This window comes from Stegostoma tigrinum, chromosome 18, assembly GCF_030684315.1.
Source record: "Stegostoma tigrinum isolate sSteTig4 chromosome 18, sSteTig4.hap1, whole genome shotgun sequence".
Taxonomy (NCBI): domain Eukaryota; kingdom Metazoa; phylum Chordata; class Chondrichthyes; order Orectolobiformes; family Stegostomatidae; genus Stegostoma; species Stegostoma tigrinum.
The window spans coordinates 9,010,786-9,032,154 of record NC_081371.1 but is presented as its reverse complement, the minus strand read 5'-3'; the positions used below and the strand labels follow the sequence as shown (position 1 = coordinate 9,032,154).

Below are 21,369 nucleotides of genomic sequence, written 5' to 3'. Positions count from 1 at the left end.
ATAGTAAATGTGGTTCCCCTGTTCAAGAAGGGGAGTAGAGACAACCCTGGTAATTATAGACCAGTGAGTCTTACCTCAGTTGTTGGTAAAGTGTTGGAAAAGGTTACAAGGGATAGGATTTACAATCATCTAGAAAAGAATAAATTGATTAGGGATAGTCAGCACGGTTTTGTGAAGGGAAGGATGTGCCTCACAAACCTTATGAGTTCTTTGAGAAGGTGACCAAACAGGTGGATGAGAGTAAACTGGTTGATGTGGTGTATATTGATTTCAGCAAGGCGTTCGATAAGGTTCCCCACAATAGGCTATTGTACAAAACGTGGAGGAATGGAATTGTGGGAGATATAGCAGTTTGGATCGGAAATTGGCTTGCTGAAAGAAGACAGAGGGTGGTAGTTGATGGGAAATGTTCATTCTGGAGACCAGTTACTAGTGGTGTACCTCAAGGGTCGGTGTTGGGTCCACTGCTGTTTGTCATTTTTATAAATGACCTGGATGAGGGTGTAGAAGGATGAGTTAGTAAATTTGCAGACGACACTAAGGTTGGTGGAGTTGTGGATAGTGACGAAGGTTGCTGTAGGTTGCAGAGAGACATAGATAAGCTGCAGAGCTGGGCTGAGAGGTGGCAAATGGAGTTTAATGCAGACAAGTGTGAGGTGATGCACTTTGGTAGGAGTAACCGGAAGGCAAAGTACAGGGCTAATGGTAAGATTCTTGGTAGTGTAGATGAGCAGAGAGATCTCGGTGTCCATGTACACAGATCCTTGAAAGTTGCCACTCAGGTTGACAGGGCTGTTAAGAAGGCGTACAGTGTTTTAGCTTTTATTAATACAGGGATCGAGTTCCGGAACAAAGAAGTTATGGTGAAGCTGTACAAAACTCTGGTGTGGCCGCACTTGGAGTATTGTGTACAGTTCTGGTCACCGCATTATAAGAAGGATGTGGAAGCTTTGGAAAGGGTGCAGAGGAGATTTACTAGGATGTTGCCTGGTATGGAGGGAAGGTCTTACGAGGAAAGGCTGAGGGACTTGAGGCTGTTTTCATTAGAGAGAAGAGGGTTGACAGGTGACTTAATTGAAACATATAAAATAATCAGAGGGTTAGATAGGGTGGATAGGGAGAGCCTTTTTCCTAGGATGGTGACGGCGAGCACGAGGGGGCATAGCTTTAAATTGTGGGGTGAAAGATATAGGGCAGATGTCAGAGGTAGTTTCTTTACTCAGAGAGTAGTAAGGGAATGGAACGCTTTGCCTGCAATGGTAGTAGATTCGCCAACTTTAGGTACATTTAAGTTGTCATTGGACAAGCATATGGACGTACATGGAATAGTGTAGGTCAGATGGGCTTGAGATCGGTATGACAGGTCGGCACAACATCGAGGGCCGAAGGGCCTGTACTGTGCTGTAATGTTCTATGTTCTATATTCTATTAAGCAACCATTCGATCATAAAGGGTGACAAAGGTTACTTACTTAGAATTGCCTTCTGAATTCCACTTTCTGAACGTTTGAATTTAATTGATAAATGTCTAAAAACAATCATGACTGACCCTACTGGAAACTCCTTGCAGTCGCAACTCAAATCCAATCCAATCAGTTACCATGGCAATACCTCAAATTCCTTGATTGGTGAGCAGAGTTTCATGTGGTATTGTAAATGTCAAAAGCCTACCATTGGACACGGAGTTGAAACAACCTTTGTTCATTCAATCATGATGGACCACGTTAAGTGGCCTCTTGGTAAATAGGAATGAGGTGAGTTCAGTCAAGGGCAATAGGTTCTTTACATTAGACTGAAATGCTTTAGCAAACCAACTTACTTGTGATTTGAAGATTCTTTTCTGGTTTGGTACACCTATTATTAAGCCAGTGGCAGGGGTGGAGAAAAAAACTACATTTATGTATCACCTTTGATATCCTCAAAATGTCCCGAAATGCTTCACAGTCAATGAATTACTGCTGAAGTCCCAGCCACAGTTGTCGTAGGGAGTAACTCAGGAGAAGATCTGTGCAGAGACTGAAATGATGAACAACCAGTTGACATGTTTTTAATGTTGTTGAATGAAAATCCAGTCTTGACATCAAACGGGCTCTTGACTTGTCGCTGAACAATGCTATGGGATCTTCCAACTTCATTAGAATTAATGTTCCATTTGAAATGTTTCTGAAAGTGCAGCATTGCTGTCACCTGAGCCCCTACATAAATAGCCACAAAACTCTGGTGTGGCCGCACTTGGAGTATTGTGTACAGTTCTGGTCACCGCATTATAAGAAGGATGTGGAAGCTTTGGAAAGGGTGCAGAGGAGATTTACTAGGATGTTGCCTGGTATGGAGGGAAGGTCTTACGAGGAAAGGCTGAGGGACTTGAGGCTGTTTTCATTAGAGAGAAGATGGTTGAGAGGTGACTTAATTGAAACATATAAAATAATCAGAGGGTTAGATAGGGTGGATAGGGAGAGCCTTTTTCCTAGGATGGTGACGGCTCCTTTACCAATGCTAAATTCTTTCCATAAATTCTGCAAGTTAACTGCTTGCCTCTCATCAGATCTGCTCCTACCCCTAATCTGTCACCTTTTGCTGGCTGTATCCTTTGGAATATTTGTCCTTTTTTTTTGTGAAGGATGAGTGGGAATGTGGGCCTATTCATAATTTAATTTGGACAACAAATCCAAGAACTATGGATGCTGGAAATCAGAAACAGAAATAGGAATTGCTAGGAAAACTCGACAGGTCTGGCAACATCTGTGGAGTGAAAGCAGAGTTAACGTTTTCTACCAGTGACCCTTCTTCAGAACCAGCCATAGCTGCAGAAGGGTTGTTGGACCCCAAATGCTAACTCTGCTTTCTCTCCACAGATGATGCCAGATGTGCTGAACTTTCCTAGCAATTTCTGTTCATACGTTATACAAACCAAAAGAACTGCAGATGCTGTAAATCAGGAACAAAAACAAAGTTGCTGGAAAAGCTCAGCAGGTCTGGCAGCATCTGTGAAGGAGAAAACAGAGTTAATGTTTTTCTTCGAACAACCCTTCTGAGGAAGGGTCACTGGACCCGAAATGTTAACTCTGTTTGCTCCTTTACAGGTGCTGCCAGACCTGCTGAGCTTTTCCAAACACTTTGTTTTTGTTTTGTTCATACCTTAACTGGTGTGTGAAGCTGACTAATGCAGAACAGATATAATATATATTATTTCCTACAGTGTTGTATGTCATGAATATGTGTGCAGATGAAATTCCATGATCTACAGGAACACCGTTGTTGAAAGACCAATAAAATGGAGGTCTGGTTTTGGTTATATCTACTGGTCATTGTTAAATTCTCTCAAGATTTCAAGGATAGCTGAAGACATGGATTTCTCATTGCCATTAGGGATCTGTGCTTATTTCCATTTGTAATCCTGATAGTACTGTATACAAGTGTCAAACTGCCACGGTTTCACAGCTAAAGTCCCAGAAGTAAGGTGGCTGATCAAAAATTTATAAGAATGTCACACAAGAAAAGTTCGCCAAATGGGCTGCATTATTCACAAAAACAATAGCCAGCGTTTTCTGTCTATATAAACTTTAATTGAGAATTGCGGTTACACACCAGTACCAGGAGTTAGATTAATACCAGAACAGGTATGAGAAATCAGCAGAGAGCTAATGCTTACTTAATCTACAATACCTGTATGAAATAATGATGTCAAAAAAACTGTACAGTAGTTGATAACAAAAAGGCAGTCAGTGCTCCTAGGTTGTGAGAAGAACTGTAGCACTCAGCTGAATAAAAGAGGGCGTAGAAAGAATGTATTTTTTGCATTACAGTTTAATCCAATGCACAATGCCACATCTCAATTTTGGTCTGAATTTCTGTGATTTCAACAAATAAAGACATTTGTGCATTTTGGGAGCTTCATCAGGTATCATGAAAAGATTTGGGGAGGAAGTCCCAACAGAGCCAGAGGCAAGAATAGTATTCAAATTAGACTGTGGGATAATTTTGCTTCGACACAGCACAGGTTAACTCCCTTACGTGTTAATTTTGCAAAGGCATAAATCTGAGAGATAACAAGTGAATGATGTTCACCTGTAACTCTCTTGTGGAGTAATTTTACATGGCATCGGGACAACAGGGCACACAGCATTATGGGGTCATAGTTTGAAAAAGTTAGCATTGTCCACTAAATCTGTTGACAGAATATCTCAAATGAATGCACCATGTTAATATCCTACAGTTAACCAGAATGCATTTTATATTGTGAGCTTGGCCAATTTAATCAATAAAAATGGGGAAAGAAAAGCAAATTGTATTGGAAAGATGTGGCATCATCGCAATCAACTATCAAAACTGACCAGGAAACCAAGAGGGAAAGATGTCACCTTGACAAAACCCTTTTGATTTATTTCTATGTCCAGAGATCAGTCGTAACAAATGAATTCAATAATAAAAAGCTTGGAGCAAAGGTGCACAAATACCCAATCTGATGAACAAGTCTTCATTACGTAAATCAAGATAGACAGGTCTATGGAGTAGCTGAAATCAGAATAACTCATTTAATTCATATTAAAAATGACAGTGCAAAAAATCCAGAGATAATAAAACTATTGAAATCACATATAACAGATCACAGTTGCCAGTTCTGCACCCTTTATCACTAACGAAGCTTGGAGACAGCATGAAATCTAAGAGAGAATTCTAACCCTATCGAGCAAGATTGTGCTAAGTTTTCATTCAAAAGCTATTACTTTGTTTTAAAGCATGACATTGCACTAATATTTTAACCCGCTGATTCAACACCATTTGCGTTATCTGTAACAGTCACACATTCAATCTTAATTGACAAGTGAATCATAAATGGATTTTATATTCCTCACACAGCACCAACATGTAACACTACAGACAGTCAAAACAGAAGCATTAGCTATTTTCAGGCATTTTGGCAGCTACTGCAGCACCTTCTTCACCACTTGGAGGTCATGTCTGACTATTGGTGCGTGACATAACTGCAGTTTGTCCGTGGTGGCATTTAAAATACGTACGAACTGCAAAGGTTTGTTCAGAACATGCTGGTATTCAGACTCTACTGCACACTCCGCAATTCTCAGTGGAAAATATTCTGTTCCCAAATCAACGCTACTGCTTCAGATAATTTCACACGTCTTTATAGACGTTTGCAATCTTTGTACTCAGAAAGGACATGGTGGATGGTGAGTCTTGATGGGAGCCATGGTACATTGATTTTCTAGGACATGTCAAGAAAGAAAAAGGCATGTTGGAATGTTTTGAAAAGCATGAAGGTGGACAAATCCCCAGAGCCTGATTGGATATATCTCAGAATGTTGAGGGAGGCAGATGAGGAAATTGCTGGGCCTTGTACGAAACCTGTGTTTCCTCTTTAGTCACAGGAGAGGTCCCAGAGCACTGGAGAATAGCCAAAATTGCTCCTGTGTTTAAGAAGGGCAACAGGGATAACCAAAGACCAGTGAGCCTTACATCAGTGGTAAGAAAATTGGACAAGATTCACAGGGGCAGGATTTACTAACAATTAAAAAAGCAACAGGCAAGTGAAATAACCCCAAAGAAGCCAGTATCCCATCACTAATTCACCTTTTAATTACATGTGCGATGCATTTTATTTCTATCTGGCTCCCTCAGAGCCAGCTATCAGAGTGAACAGAAGCTCTGACACACCTATTTATGTCTGTCTGCCAGGGCTCCCTGATTGGACCAGATTAACAGCCCCAATCAGCGGACTCAAATTCTATTAAGTCCAACCTGGCTGACCTCCTTACATCATTACAGGAAGCATGATAATGTGTGGGGAAGACCATGTCTCGTAGACTTGTTAAAGTTTTTTTGAGCAAATGATAAAGACGATTGATGAGGGCAGCGTGGTAAATGTTGTCTGTATTGTCTTGAAAAGGCCTTTCACAAGGTCCCCTGTGGCAGGTAGATATAAAAGGTGAAGTCACGTGGGATCTGCATTGGGCTGTTAAAATGGGTACAGAACAGGCTTGGTTACAGAAGAAGGTGTAGTGGTGAAAGGGTCTTTTTCAGATTGGAGAACTGTCCAAATCTGTGAACTGTCCTGCAGCGATCAGTGCTGGGACCCCTGTTGTTTTCAATGTATATAAATCATTTGGAGGAGACTGTAGGTGGCTGATTAGTCAGTTTGCAGAGGATGTCAAGATTAGGAGAGCTGCAGTTAGTGAGAAGAATTGACAGAGGATACAGCAGCATAGGAATAGGTTGGGCACTAGGTAGAGAATTGGCAGATGGAGTTTAATCTGGTAATGCATTTCGAGGGGTCCACTGCAGGAAGGAAGTATACTGTAAATGGCAGATCCATCAATAGCATCAACATACAGAGGGATCTAGACATACAGGTCCACATTTTCCTGAAAGTGGCAATGGAAGTGGATAAGGTGTTCAAGAAGGTGTATTCCATGCTTGCCGTAATCACTCAGGGAATAGAGTACACAAATTGGTAAGTCATGCAGTATTTATCTTGAACTTTAGTTGGGTCACATTTGGAATACTGTGTCGAGTTCATGTTTCCACACTGTCAGAAATGTGAAGGCTTTGGACAGGGTTCAGAAATAGTTTACCAGGATGTTGCCAGGTTTGGAGGTTATTAGCCTCGAGGAGAGCTGAGAGAACCAGCGTCCGTTTTCACTTGAATATTGGAAGAGGAGGGGGCGGCCTGATAGAAATTTACACAATTATAAGAGGCATGGATAGAATGGACAGTTGGAAACTTCTTCCCAGGATAGAAATGTTACTTATTGGGGAACACGGGTTCAAGGACAAAGGGGAAAAAGTGATGTGAGAGGCAGGAATAAGCAGGCAATATAGGGACACAGGCTGCGTACAGGCAAAGGTTTTTACATTTTGAAAGGCATCATGTGTTGGTGCAGTCTTGGTCAGCTGAAAGACCTGTTCCTGTACTGTATTGATACTTGTTTTTTTTGCTGTTTAATTGAAATAATTTCCCACCATCTTAATGTAATTTTACTTTTCATAGTTACTTTTTTCATAATTTGAATGAAAAATATATTCTATATGGGTAAGATATAGACTCTAACCAAAGCATACAAGCTTTGGGGCCAATGTGCTGGAAAATGTGATTTGAATAGTTAGGTGGTTGGTTTTGACTGATGTGTACTGGACGGGCCAAAGTGCTCTTGATCTCTGTGACAATGGGCTTAATTCTTCCAGTTGCACCGTATTTAATTGTGGGAAGTTTGCATGAATATGCTCGGTAGAAAACCTGCTCACCGTCTCACTCAAATGTCCCCTTTCTTTTAGTAGCCATTCCATTCCAACAAACATACCCAGATGCAAGTTCTTAATAAATCACCCAACCCTGTCCAGATGGGTAAGTAAACCAAAGGAAAAATAAAAAAAAAACACGGAGTAAACATGCCAGTCATTCTGGTCCCAATTTGGAAGTGAGAGAGTGACTACAAAGCAGTAATGTCACTATATGCAGAGACTCAGGAACTACAAGTTCAAATCCCACCAGGGAAGCTAAAATATCTGAAATTAACTTCAGTGATGGTGACCATTGTTGATTGTCAGAAAAACCCATCTGGTTCATGACTGTCCTTATAGGGAAGGGGGAATTTGCCATTATTGTCTGGTCCACGTGGCTCCAGACCGGTAGCCATGTGGTTAGCTCGACCCTCCTCTGAAAAGTTCTTGCAAGTCACTCAGCTCAAGGCCAATTAGGGATGGGCATCAGGAATTAGCCTTGAGAGCAATAGCCATTATTTTTGAAAGAAGAAAGAACTATACTATCAGCAAGGTCCTGTTGGTCTCTAATGCTCCATTCCACATGAATCATAGATTGTCTCAGTTCATGACAGTGTTAGGATATATTTCATTTTGTCCTCATAAATTTGGGCCACATTTGAGATGTAGAATTCATTACTTCTCTAAGTACCTGACTCAGAAGACAGATGAAGGCAAAAAAAAACTTTGGGATGGTGGAAGCCATGAGAAGTTTTTTTTATTGCAAAAAGGAATGCACAGTCTGAAAGTTTGGTGGAAGTTGTTTCAACATCCTTCAAAAACGAATATAAATCGCTCAGAGGAGAAATCTGCAGGGCTATAGTCAAAAAGCAGGGGATCAGAACAAATTGGATAATTCTTGATAGAACCAGGTCAGAAATGAAAGACCAGTAGCCTTTTTTTTAGTGTTTTGTTCTCCCAAAACTGTTTGCTTAATAGGGCTATATGGAGCAAAATTGCATTTGCTTCAAAGTGGACTATGGGCCCTCTGGCACGTCATTAAGTAACCTGGGTGAGACACTGTTTGTACATTGCAGCTTAAGAGCCACTATCTAAAAATAACTGAGAGAGATTGTGAACTTGCACTGCTGCCGAGAGTTGAAATGAATCTTTGTGGAACTGCCCTGTTAAAACATAAGCTTTTTCAGATTATGTCTGTGGATTTGCAGCTCTATGATTTAGGATAAATTGAACATATTCTGAATTATGAAGAACAACACGCATGGGTGATTTGGGTGTAAAGATTAAAGGATGTTTTTGTGGTGAGCAGGTGTAGGATTGTTATGTTTTGCAAGGGGGGACTTTGATTCATAATGACAATACCAAATTCATGCGAATCGGAAATAAGAAATGATTTATCTAGCTGGAGGTAAAGGGAGGATATTCAGGACAAAAAAACCAAAAGAACTGCGGATGCTGTAAATCAGGAAATGGAACAGAAATTGCTGGAAAAACGCAGCAGGTCTGGCAGCGTCTGTGAAGGGAAAAAAGACAGAGTTAATGTTTCGGATCCGGTAACCCTTCTTCAGAACTGATGTGGCTGGGAAAAAGGTCAGTTTATATGCAGAAAAAAGTCGGAGGTATCCGGGATTGCTGGGTGGGGGAAGCTCTCAATCAAAGCCAATTCCAAGGCTGAGAGAGGAAAAGAACAGTTATAAACCCTCAGGAACACCTTGGAAGTGCCTTGGAAAGTCGAATGACTACAAATGAGATACTGTAAGGTATGCTTGTAAAAATGGGTTTCTCAGCTGCCTTAAGTGTACGTTGCTCAAAAAAAATGTTTCTTCAGCTGTACTTTTAGTTTCATTGTTACGGTGTGAGTATTAAAATCTTTCATGAATCTTGATTTAAATTCTTGATTTAAAGTTGTCAGACTGGACAGACACAATGACAGTCCTCACAAGAGTACTCACTTGAACTAGAGAATGGGTTGGACCCAAACAGGGATCATTTAGAGTGTCTCAGTTTGATCTGATGAGGAGGAAGAGTACAGGGAAAATGATGAAATGGAAGTTAATTGAAGAGAAATTTTAGCTTGTAATCATTTCAAATGTAAGTAAGAGGGAGAAACCGAATAAGTTCGCTGAATTACCATTTTTTTTTTTAAAAAAGGCACTGAATCAGTTGATTTGTACCAAGTCACTAGCTAAATACTTCATATCTCTGCAAACAAAGAATGCAGAAACAAGACTTTCAATAGGAGAAGAAAAATCACATCTCTGTCTCCCAATCCTACAACTTCTTGCAGTCCTGCACCCCCCTGCCTTCCAGTCCTGTGATTTTTTTTTGGCCTGCAAAATTTTTCATCCAATATCCAGAACGGATTTCAGTCTTGCCAGGTTCATCAAATTTGAGAAAACACTTGACGTTTCCTGGGTTTTCTCACATCCCTCAAAACAGTCCTAAAATAAACTCATGTACAATCAATTGGTGTTAACCGCACTGGCCACTTTTCAGTAGCTAAGTAGGCTACAGCAAAGAGTCTGTGCACACCAGGTTCCCTCAAGCAACAGAGATAAAAGGCTGATTAATTTCACACTGGGACTTGGGGAGAATGTGGACAGGGTGTTTCAGTTAGGACACTAGATAACAAATTTAGAATCTCACTTCCTCAAAAGCTAAGATTTTCATGAAAAGCAAACTTATCGAGTTAGTTTGCACAAAGAGAGAGCCCACAAACAGCAGTGAGATAACTAGCTGTTTATTGGAGGAGGACCAGGACTCCCCGCTGTTACTGATGAAAAATTTGGAAGTGCGAAGATATTTTTTAAACAGGAAAGCTATGAACAGAAAACATTTTAAGACAGATCGTTTACTGTTACTTTAAGAACTATGTTTAATAAGTCAAACAATTTCATAATTATTTCAGGTATTTTCTAATGACAGTCGCTGCTTCGGATCAGAAGTGACCTGAGAATTGAGGCTGAAAGGTGTCTTCGTACCAGCATGCATATTCAGGTGACTAAAATGTGCAGTTGATGTCAAGCACCTAGAGTGTGCACTTCTCTGACAGAAAATCTGGTCCAATATCCATAAGAGTGCAAATAAAAGTTGTATTTTATTTGTTATGACTGTTTCTCTGTAAAGAATGTTCTTATTCATGGGAGAACGGCTGCGGCCAACTTTGAGGAACAGTGCAGCATACAGACACATGGTATATGACAAGGTTAACCTTGTACTCACGTTTACACAACCAATGCATTCATTGTCTAGCACACTTAACAGATTTTTTGTTAAATGTTAGAGCACCTATGTGAGGTGATTTAAATTCTTTCCTTCAAACTCTAAACTATGGTATTTTGTCACTGATAACTTGTACCATTAGATCACATCATGCAACTGCCCTAGATCAGTGTAAGTGTTTATATAAGGCATATTGGACAAGTCAAAAGAATTCCTTTGAATCACTTCCAATGTTATGTTTACTTGGTATTGTGTGGGGTTTGGGTTTGAGGGAGGGGTTGGGTCAGAAGGGAGAGGGAGAAAGGTGGAGTTCCTCTTGCCTTCTGTCTTCTTGAAGTATTCAATAAAGTCTTTCAAATTCATATTATATTTGGCTTTTGATGGTACCAGAGATGTCTGCAGCGAGCCAAGGTCCTTACAGGCTTGAGACGATTCAGTCATCTCATGGAGAGCTCCTTACTGATGTGAAGATAAGATAATGTTGGTTACAATCACAGCTCCAGGCAGCTGACGGCACCAAAGATCAGGCCGAAACTGAGCAAGATGTAGGAGACCTGCGCATTGACTCCTGAACCTGGAGGTTAAAAAAAAACTGGTAAGGAACAAAGAAATGTTTCAAACATCAGACACTAGTAGCTTTTTATTTTTGAAAGAATTTTCTCATTCTGTCATTCACACTTAATGATGCCATACATTATCTGGTTCAAAGGCCCAAGTTCTAGTCGAGAATAAATGAGAAAGGAAGTCATTTTGGAATGTGTAGTCAATCTCTCAGCAGTATGTGGACATGAGTTTCAATGTCTCCAAACTCTGAAATGAGCTGCGTATGAGCTAACATAGATATAGAATTGAAAAGCAGATAGGTTTTATTGAACTGAAGGATCTGAAATGCACAATGTGATCTAGCCATTGTTAGGGAGGTTCCAGCGCTCACAGGACCAACATGACTGTCATCAGAGAACATGCAGGGGTCATACACCTGGGTAAGAGGAACACATACCACCTATTCCATCGTCTTCAAAGAATGCACCATCCTAATTAGACTTATTCCAGGCAGGAGATCGCATTCAGAGATAATGGGAACTGCAGGTGCTGGAGAATCCGAGATAACAAAGCGTAGAGCTGGATGAACACAGCAGGCCAAGCAGCACCTTCGGAACACAAAAGCTGACATTTCAGGCCTAGGCCCTTCGTTAGAAAAGCCGATAGCATTCATTTGCTACAGTTCAGACAATTCACTCTGTTCATGGTTCTGAACTCGGTTAGGAAGGGGTTAGATTATGAAGGTTTATAGAAATGAGAATGAGTTTTAAAGTCAAAGGCTGGTTCCAGGCCAATAAGCATGTGGCTGGGAGGCAGTGTTGGTGGGGCTCGCTGCTGATTAGGGTAGGATGATGTTGAATAAGTAGAGGGACAAGTTTGTTTATTTTAAAAGATGAGAAAATGGCCAGAAGAAAATGTGAACAGTCGAGTCTGGCAAATAGTGTACATGTAATCAGGAAGCATGGTTCATCTTAAATGTCTTTGAGAAAGGCGATGGTAAACCATTTTCTTGAAGGTGCTCCCGCTGTGCTGTGATGCAGCTCCAGTATTTCAATGCAGAGACAATGTAGTCCCAAGTCAGGATGCAGAAGGGAACTTGCAGGTGATGATATTCCCCATGTGTCTGTTGCCCTTGTCCTTCTAGGCAGGACAGATCGTGGGTATGGAAGGTGGTAGAAGGACCCTTACTGAAGTGCATTTTGTACATTGACACACAGTTTCTGCTGGTGCCAGGCAGTGAATGCTGAAGTTAGTGCACGGGCTGACAGCATTGTTTTGAATGGTGTTAAGACCTCTGAGTGTTGTTGCAGCTGCTCTGATCGAGGCAAATGGACGGTATGCCATCTCCTCACTTGTGCCTTGTAAACAATGGACGAGCTTTGGAGAGTCGGGAACGGAGACACTCACTGAAGAAGAACCGACCTCTGACTTGCAATTGTAGCCACAGTATTTATATGCTGATCGAGTTCAGTTTCTGGTCAGTGGTGGCTCAGCAGTTCCTCACATACCCTACCTTTGAGACTCAATCACTGCTAATCCTCCACTTAAACCTTACACTGTTTATTCCGCACTTACACTTTCAATTCATCATAGAGTTGCTGGGGATGGGTAAAACCATATGCCAGGCAGACTTGGAATGTGGATTAAAAATTCCAGAAAAGTTGTCCCCATGTTTCTGTTTTTGAGGGCTAACGGAGGTGTTTCGGAGGCAGATTTGTCCTCTTGGCTGTGTTTACTTTGAAAGCTGTCTGAGACAAAGAGATTCAGCAGCATGCCTATTTCAGCACTACGCCGGTTCCACAGCAGTTCCATACTCTCAAATCATTTTCTCCAGGTGCAGAATCCGAGCTCTATCCTTTCCAAGCCCAATCAAAATACTCCCTGGTGCCAAGTCAGACAGGTGGTTAAAAAATATTAAATGGACAAGTTGATTCATCCTGGAAAAAGCACCAAGTTACTTGGACATGCATCACAATAGCATTATTGTTAAAACCCAATTATGATCGACTAATTGTGAAATCCATGACTCCATTCATCAGGATGAGTCTCTCAGCCCTCTGCATTAATGGAAGGCATTGAGTTGAAGGGGCAGAGCTGTCACATGTTTTGGCAAACGTGGTTCTTTGGTGGTATACACTGAGTTAATATGTGTGAAAGTACATTGGCGTGTTAAGGGTATTCAGATTCTGCCATTTCCAAGAAGCCCACATCAGATAAATCCTGAACACTGAGCCTGTAGTGGCTCCTGCGGAGATAACAAAATGACAGAAATGACAGGTTTTTTTGAGTGCGAGCAGCAGCGGAGGCAAGACGGACCCGGAAGACTGCAGCTAAGGTAAAGCAGTTTATTTTTAAAATTGCTTACCGGTAGCGGGCAGCGGTGTTTTTTTTTCCTCTTTCAGAGAAGGAGCGGGAGCATCAGAGGAAGTGACGAGGACCAGAGGGGCAGCCGGGAAGGAAAGCAGTGAGTATAAATACTCACCCTTCGACGCCAACGGCCTTTTTGAGTGCGAGCAGCAGCGGAGGCAAGACGGACCCGGAAGACTGCAGCTAAGGTAAAGCAGTTTATTTTTAAAATTACTTACCGGTAGCGGGCAGCGGTGTTTTTTTTTCCTCTTTCAGAGAAGGAGCGGGAGCATCAGAGGAAGTGACGAGGACCAGAGGGGCAGCCGGGAAGGAAAGCAGTGACCATATATATCAGCAAGGCGGCTTAACCCGAGACTCTACAACTGTAGTGTCTCCCACCCGCCCTCCTCCTCTAACCTAGTTAATAAGGTAAGGTTCATTCTAAACTTTCTCTATTGAACATAAGTTTGTTATTAATTTGTTATTATTACTTGAAGTGAGCTTTCTGCTTTAGTATTGAGTGGGTGTTCAGATAAGTGGGGTATGGATGCTAGGGCAGTTGCTTGCTCCTCCTGCAAAATGTGGCAGTTGGGAGATGTGGCACACGTCTCCGCTGGCTACATCTGCGGGAAGTGCACCCAGCTACAGCTCCTTGAAAACCGTGTTAGGGAAATGGAGCTGGAGCTGGATGAACTACGGATCATTCGGGAGGCAGAGGGGGTAATTGAGAGGAGTTATCGGGAGTTGGTCACTCCTAAGGCTCAGGACGAGGATAGATGGGTTACAGTTAGGGGGAGGAAAGGGGACAGACAGACAGTGCAGAGATCCCCTGTGGGCATTCCCCTCAGCAATAAGTATACCGTTTTGGATACTGCTGGGGGGGTTGACCTACCAGAGGAAAGCCATAGTAGTCAGTTCTCTGGCACTGAGCCTGACACTGTGGCAAAGAAGGGAAGGGGGCAGAATAGAAAAGTACTCGTGGTAGGGGACTCGATAGTTAGGGGAATCGACAGGAGATTTTGTGGGCAAGATCGGGATTCCCGGAAGGTATGTTGCCTCCCTGGTGCCAGGGTCCGGGACGTCTCCGATCGGGTGTATAAAGTTCTGAAAGGGGAGGGTGAACAGCCAGAAATCGTGTTACATATTGGCACAAATGATATAGCCAGAAATAGGTTTGAGGATATAAAAAGTGATTTCAGGGAGTTAGGATGGAAGCTGCAGAGCAGGACGAACAGAGTAGTGTTCTCTGGTTTACTACCGGTGCCACGAGATAGCGAGGTGAGGAACAGGGAGCGGGCGCAGCTGAACACGTGGCTACGCAGCTGGTGTAGGAGGGAGGGTTTCAGATATGTTGATAATTGGGATGCCTTCTGGGGAAGGTGGGACCTGTACAAGAAGGACGGGTTGCATCTGAACTGGAAGGGGACCAATGTCCTGGGTGGAAGGTTTGCTCGAGTAGTTCGAGAGGGTTTAAACTAGTATGGCAGGGGGGTGGGAACCTGAGCTGTATACCAGAGGTGAGTGTTGATGCAGGTGAGGCAGTAGCAAGAGGTAGACCAGCTAGTGGGAAGGATTTTCCTGGGAAGGAACCAAGGGATCAGTTAAAGTGTGTTTGCTTTAACGTAAGGAGTATCAGGAATAAAAGTGATGAACTTAGAGCATGGATCAGTACCTGGTGCTATGATGTTGTGGCCATAACAGAGACATGGGTTTCTCATGGGCTGGAATGGTTGCTGGATATTCCAGGGTTTAGAACATTTAAAAAGAATAGGGAGGGGGGAAAAAGAGGAGGGGGTGTAGCACTACTAATCAGAGAGGGTATCACAGCTACAGAAGCTTCCATTGTCGAGGAAGATCTGCCTACTGAGTCAGTATGGGTGGAAATTAGGAACAGCAAGGGAGTAGTCACCTCGTTAGGGGTTTACTACAGGCCCCCCAATAGCAGCAGGGAGATTGTAGAAAGCATAGGTCGACAGATTTTGGAAAAGTGTGGACGCAGTAGGGTTGTTGTAATGGGTGACTTTAACTTTCCTAATATTGATTGGAACCTCCTTCGAGCAGAAGATTTGAATGGAGCTGTTTTTGTAAGGTGTGTTCAGGAGGGTTTCCTAACGCAGTACGTTGACAGGCCGACGAGGGGAGAGGCCATTCTAGACTTGGTGCTCGGAAACGAGCCGGGGCAGGTATCAGATCTTGTGGTGGGAGAGCATTTTGGTGATAGTGACCATAACACTCTCTCATTCTACATAGCTATGGAGAAGGAGAGGATTAGGCAAAATGGGAGGATATTTAATTGGGGAAGAGGAAACTATGATGCGATTAGACACGAGTTAGGAAGCATGGACTGGGAGCAGTTGTTCCATGGTAAGGGAACTATAGACATGTGGAGATGGTTTAAGGAACAGTTGTTGGGAGTGATGAGTAAATATGTCCCTCTGAGACAGGCAAGACGGGGTAAGATAAAGGAACCTTGGATGACGAGAGCGGTGGAGCTTCTAGTGAAAAGGAAGAAGGTAGCTTACATAAGGTGGAGGAAGCTAGGGTCAAGTTCAGCTAGAGAGGATTACATGCAGGCAAGGAAGGAGCTCAAAAATGGTCTGAGGAGAGCCAGGAGGGGGCACGAGAAAGGCTTGGCAGAAGGAATCCGGGAAAACACAAAGGCATTTTACACTTACGTGAGGAATAAGAGAATGGTCAAAGAAAGAGTAGGGCCGATCAGGGATAGCATAGGGAACTTGTGTGTGGAGCCTGAGGAGGTAGGGGAAGCCCTAAATGAGTTTTTTGCTTCTGTCTTTACGAAAGAAACGACCTGTGTAGTGAATGAAACCTTTGAAGAGCAGGTGTGCATGCTGGAATGGATAGAGATAGAGGAAGCTGATGTACTGAAAATTTTGTCAAACATTAAGATTGACAAGTCGCCAGGCCCGGATCAGATTTGTCCTCGGCTGCTTTGGGAAGCGAGAAATGCAATTGCTTCGCCACTTGCGAAGATCTTTGCATCCTCGCTCTCCACTGGAGTCGTACCTGAGGACTGGAGAGAGGCAAATGTAATTCCTCTCTTCAAGAAAGGAAATAGGGAAATCCCCGGCAATTATAGACCGGTAAGTCTCACGTCTGTCGTCTGCAAGGTGTTAGAAAGGATTCTGAGGGATAAGATTTATGACCATCTGGAAGAGCATGGCTTGATCAAATACAGTCAACACGGCTTTGTGAGGGGTAGGTCATGCCTTACAAACCTTATCGAGTTTTTTGAGGATGTGACTAGTAAGGTTGATGAGGGTCAAGCTGTGGATGTGGTGTATATGGACTTCAGTAAGGCATTTGATAAGGTTCCCCATGGAAGGCTCATTCAGAAGGTCAGGAGGAATGGGATACAGGGGAACTTAGCTGCTTGGATACAGAATTGGCTGGCCAACAGAAGACAGCGAGTGGTAGTAGAAGGAAAATATTCTGCCTGGAAGTCAGTGGTGAGTGGGGTTCCACAGGGCTCTGTCCTTGGGCCTCTACTGTTTGTAATTTTTATTAATGACTTGGACGAGGGAATTGAAGGATGGGTCAGCAAGTTTGCAGACGACACAAAGGTCGGAGGTGTCGTTGACAGTGTAGAGGGCTGTTGTAGGCTGCAGCGGGACATTGACAGGATGCAGAGATGGGCTGAGAGGTGGCAGATGGAGTTCAACCTGGATAAATGCGAGGTGATGCATTTTGGAAGGTCGAATTTGAAAACTGAGTACAGGATTAAGGATAGGATTCTTGGCAGCGTGGAGGAACAGAGGGATCTTGGTGTGCAGATACATAGATCCCTTAAAATGGCCACCCAAGTGGACAGGGTTGTTAAGAAAGCATATGGTGTTTTGGCTTTCATTAACAGGGGGATTGAGTTTAAGAGTCGTGAGATCTTGTTGCAGCTCTATAAAACTTTGGTTAGACCGCACTTGGAATACTGCGTCCAGTTCTGGGCGCCCTATTATAGGAAAGATGTGGATGCTTTGGAGAGGGTTCAGAGGAGGTTTACCAGGATGCTGCCTGGACTGGAGGGCTTATCTTATGAAGAGAGGTTGACTGAGCTCGGTCTCTTTTCATTGGAGAAAAGGAGGAGGAGAGGGGACCTAATTGAGGTATACAAGATAATGAGAGGCATAGATAGAGTCGATAGCCAGAGACTATTTCCCAGGGCAGAAATGGCTAGCACGAGGGGTCATAGTTTTAAGCTGGTTGGTGGAAAGTATAGAGGGGATGTCAGAGGCAGGTTCTTTATGCAGAGAGTTGTGAGAGCATGGAATGCGTTGCCAGCAGCAGTTGTGGAAGCAAGGTCATTGGGGTCATTTAAGAGACTGCTGGACATGCATATGGTCACAGAAATTTGAGGGTGCATCCATGAGGATCAATGGTCGGCACAACATTGTGGGCTGAAGGGCCTGTTCTGTGCTGTACTGTTCTATGTTCTATGTTCTAGTGTACAGTCCAAAGAGGCTATTTTGTCAGAGCACAGGGTTTGATGCAGGTAGTTGTTCTAGTTATTGTCTGTGCCACATTTCTTGTTCCACTGGTACTCCAAACTTTGATTTGAATTGTGAACACAACTTCAATTTGAAGATTCACAATGGAGCAGGGGAGTACAGGCACTAATCGACAAAAGATGAATTTGGGTCCAACATTGGAAGCAATTCCATCACAGGGCGATCACGATGAGAGTATTACACAAACAGGAGTAGGACCGGATTAAATGGTGCCTCAATCCTGCTCTACCATCCTATACAATCATGGCTGATCTTCTGCCTCAACTTCACTTTCACGCTAAGTCCCTACATCGCACAGTTTCCTGAGACACCAAAAATCTATTTCACCCTTAAGTAAATAGTGGAGCACTGGCAACCACCTGAGGTAGAGGTTTCCAATAATTTGCAACACTTTGCATGAAGTAATTTTTGTTCAACTGACAGCTCATCCTGAGGCTGTGCCCCCATGTTCTGTCTTCCCCTGTTACAAAAACAGCCTTTCAGAGTTGATTCCATCAACCTGTTTCAGTACTTTACACGTTAAATCAGGTCATCTCCTATTTCTCTAACCTCCAGAGAATATAAACCTCCACTTGGAATTCTTGAAATAGTTTCCTGATCAATGAAACGGGGTGCAAAAATTTTGCTCCAGCAGCAAAAAAAGTGGCAAGGTTTTGAAGGAAAAATGAGCTAGCTGGGTCTTTTTTTTTGGTCCTTGATTGATGAATTTTCTGTTCATCCTCAAAGTAAGATACTTCCAGATTTTGGGGCTTTGGCCTCTCAATTTTACATTCAACAGAGGCAGGATTGCAAAGCATTTGGTTTTTGCTTTTCCCAAAGCAATAGAGGAGTTGGGGTGTTCCTGAGTGGCATGAATTTCTGTTCTATTCAAAGGTGTCAGCTTTAGGTGCATCCTGTGATTGAAAACATGATACCCATTCAGTTGCATCAGTGGGAGCCTGTAGGACTGATAAAATGTCCTTGGAGGTTGCGTACCCGGTTTGACAGGACATTGAATTTGTTCTATTAGGGCTGGCATTTCCAATGAAAACTGCCATTGTGTTTCTCTCAACTGCACAGCATTGTTAACTTATATTTCTCTTGGCAAGTGACAGATTGGCGGAACAAGGACAGCATTGAGAAAAGTCTGACCGGCTTGCTGCAGTTTAACGCGTCAATGACCAGTTTTGCAAAAGAAACCTGAAAGAAAAGGTAACAATTTCTCCACAGAAGTGACATTATTCAGAATTCAACTCCACTGTTGATTCTAATTTTAGTTTGCAATGCAAGTCCCAACTGATATAAACTACGCATCGAGAAGGATGGAATTCTTTTCGGTTCTGGCAATGAGTGTGACTGCCAAAAGCTGACATGTCAGGCAGAAGGCTGAAGATTGCAAAAACACCTTCAAAATACCGTATGGAGTAAAGGTCTAAAACAGGGAAACAGAACACGCTGCAAAGTGTCAGCAGGGCAGGCTGTATCTGTGTCAAACAGACACACCATTTTAGGTCAATACTCCTTCCTCATGACTGGAAAGAGTAGAAATGATTCTAAACAAGTGGAAATGGATAGGTTAGAGTGAAAAGAGGAAGAAAAGCTCAATGTCTGGTCTTAGGGGAGAAGGCAAGCGAGAATAAATGACAAGAGATTCTGCGATGCAAGGACCAAGGGGAGTGTCCATGGGAGAAGAAGAGAAATAAAGGTCCAGATGAGTTGCGAATGGGAGGACGACAAACAGCTATTGCTCGAAAGCAAAACAAGCAAAAAAGAGAAAAGCTGAAACCAGCCAAGAGAAAGGATGCAAAGTGGAGCAGCTGTTACTATTTGAAGTTAAACTCAGTGTTAAATCCAGAGGACTCAAAAGAGCTAAATCGAATGATGAGGTGCTGTTCTTCGAGTCTGCACTTAGCTTCGGTGGAACAGTGGAGCAGGCCAAGGACAGAAAGGTCAGAGTTGGAGCAAGATGGAGAATGAAACTGACAGGCAATTGCAAGCTCAGGGTCACCTGAGTTGTTCTGAAGTGTGGTCACCCAGAAATGACAAAAAAGTTAATAACACTGCATCAAAAGTAATACAAGGGTTTACCGTCAGCTCTCAAAGCCTATGGATTTAACTTCAAATAGTTACAACAGCTCCCATTTCTCTTGTTTGATTTTGGTTCAGCTTTCCTTTCTCATCTAATATCATTTACACAATATTTCTGTGATAGTCCAACAACAGTGAGAGTTGGCACGATTTTTCACCATTACTCACCCATTATATTAGTTTCCAACAAAATGTACCTTGAACTATGAAAACGTCAAATAGATAAACATGGAAAAAGGCTTATTCACTGTAGGTAGTTCCCTGACACAAAAAAATAAATGTAGTTTCATAGCAACAATAATCTACTGCTGTACTAATTTGGCATTTTAAGTGTTAGAATGGGCCAGCTAAAACAATGATTGGCCACAGTCATCGCTGCAGCTCCAGCCACAATGCTATTTTACACCAACTTTAGGGTTCTTTCACCCCAGTAATTGAACATTGTACGCATTTTTTCCCAATTGCACTGTGCAGGTTCACTGAAGGTCTGAAGAAATGCAAACAACCATGACAAACAACTCAATCATTAATCTCAGGGATGTGTCTTGAGCATCTCACTGTGGCATCACGAAAGAAAGGCAAGGACAGGCTGCAAGTGCTAATGTGACAGCTGGAACCCTTGGGCGGACTAGTGGAATTTGCTGCTGAATTATTTGCAGGACAAAGAAAAGCAGTGGGAAAATGCATTCTTGATAAGCACTCAGCCATTTGTAGATGGTATAATCTCAGTGATGAGCCTGACGTGTGTGTGTTCAGTGTGAATAACAAAGGTTGTGACTGCATATCCCCGAGCTGGAACAATTTTAATAAGAAACCACCTTCCTCTTCGAACATTTGGCACATTCAAGATGAATAAATGAACAGTGGTTGTTTAGCCACAGCCCAAAGATACTCACAATTATCCATCATAAAGGAGCAGTCTGCGCATTTGCTAGACATTATTAGACTTTTTCTCAGAAATAAATTTAAGTAAGAAATCAATGTTTTCTCATTACACCTGCATAAGTGCTTATTTCAAAGCTTGGCCTGTACGTCAAGAGGAAATGGCTTCACTAAAGAATGTCTCCTTCTCTGGTCTTGACAATGTAATTTTCATTTTGTTTTGACTCACTAATGATTGATGATGTGAAATGCCAGAGGTACATAGTTGTTGTGAATTAGTGAGTAATGAAGTTGATGTGGTGCTGCCAGGTGAAATAGTCAGCCAAAGCAAATGAACTCCTGCTTTCTTCACATATCATTTAAGCAAATTACAAAAGGTATTTGCAGAGTACTTTTTGTGGCCGGTATCGTGCAGAAGCGAATGAAAATCAACTCCTTTTCAGACAACAGCACAAGGCAGTGGTGAGTGAAGCATCGAGTGTAGTTCAAGGAAGATATGTCAGATATGTCTGAATCTTTGGCAATCTCCCCTTCCTTAACTTCTCTCAGAACAG

The 21,369-nt window shown here is 42.5% G+C and overlaps 1 protein-coding gene across 10 annotated transcripts in view; it reads right to left on the bottom strand.

Annotated features, from left to right (window-relative positions):
- Positions 1–3,543: 3,543 nt before the first annotated feature.
- The window catches only part of cntn1b (contactin 1b), a 721,932-nt gene continuing 704,106 nt past the window's right edge, over positions 3,544–21,369 (bottom strand). For all 10 annotated transcript variants that reach the window (XM_059652304.1, XM_059652305.1, XM_059652303.1 and 7 more), the window contains one exon: positions 3,544–11,031. In XM_059652304.1, coding sequence (XP_059508287.1) covers positions 10,949–11,031 — 83 coding nt within the window. In that variant the 3' untranslated portion in view covers positions 3,544–10,948. The remainder of the gene's footprint in view (positions 11,032–21,369) is intronic.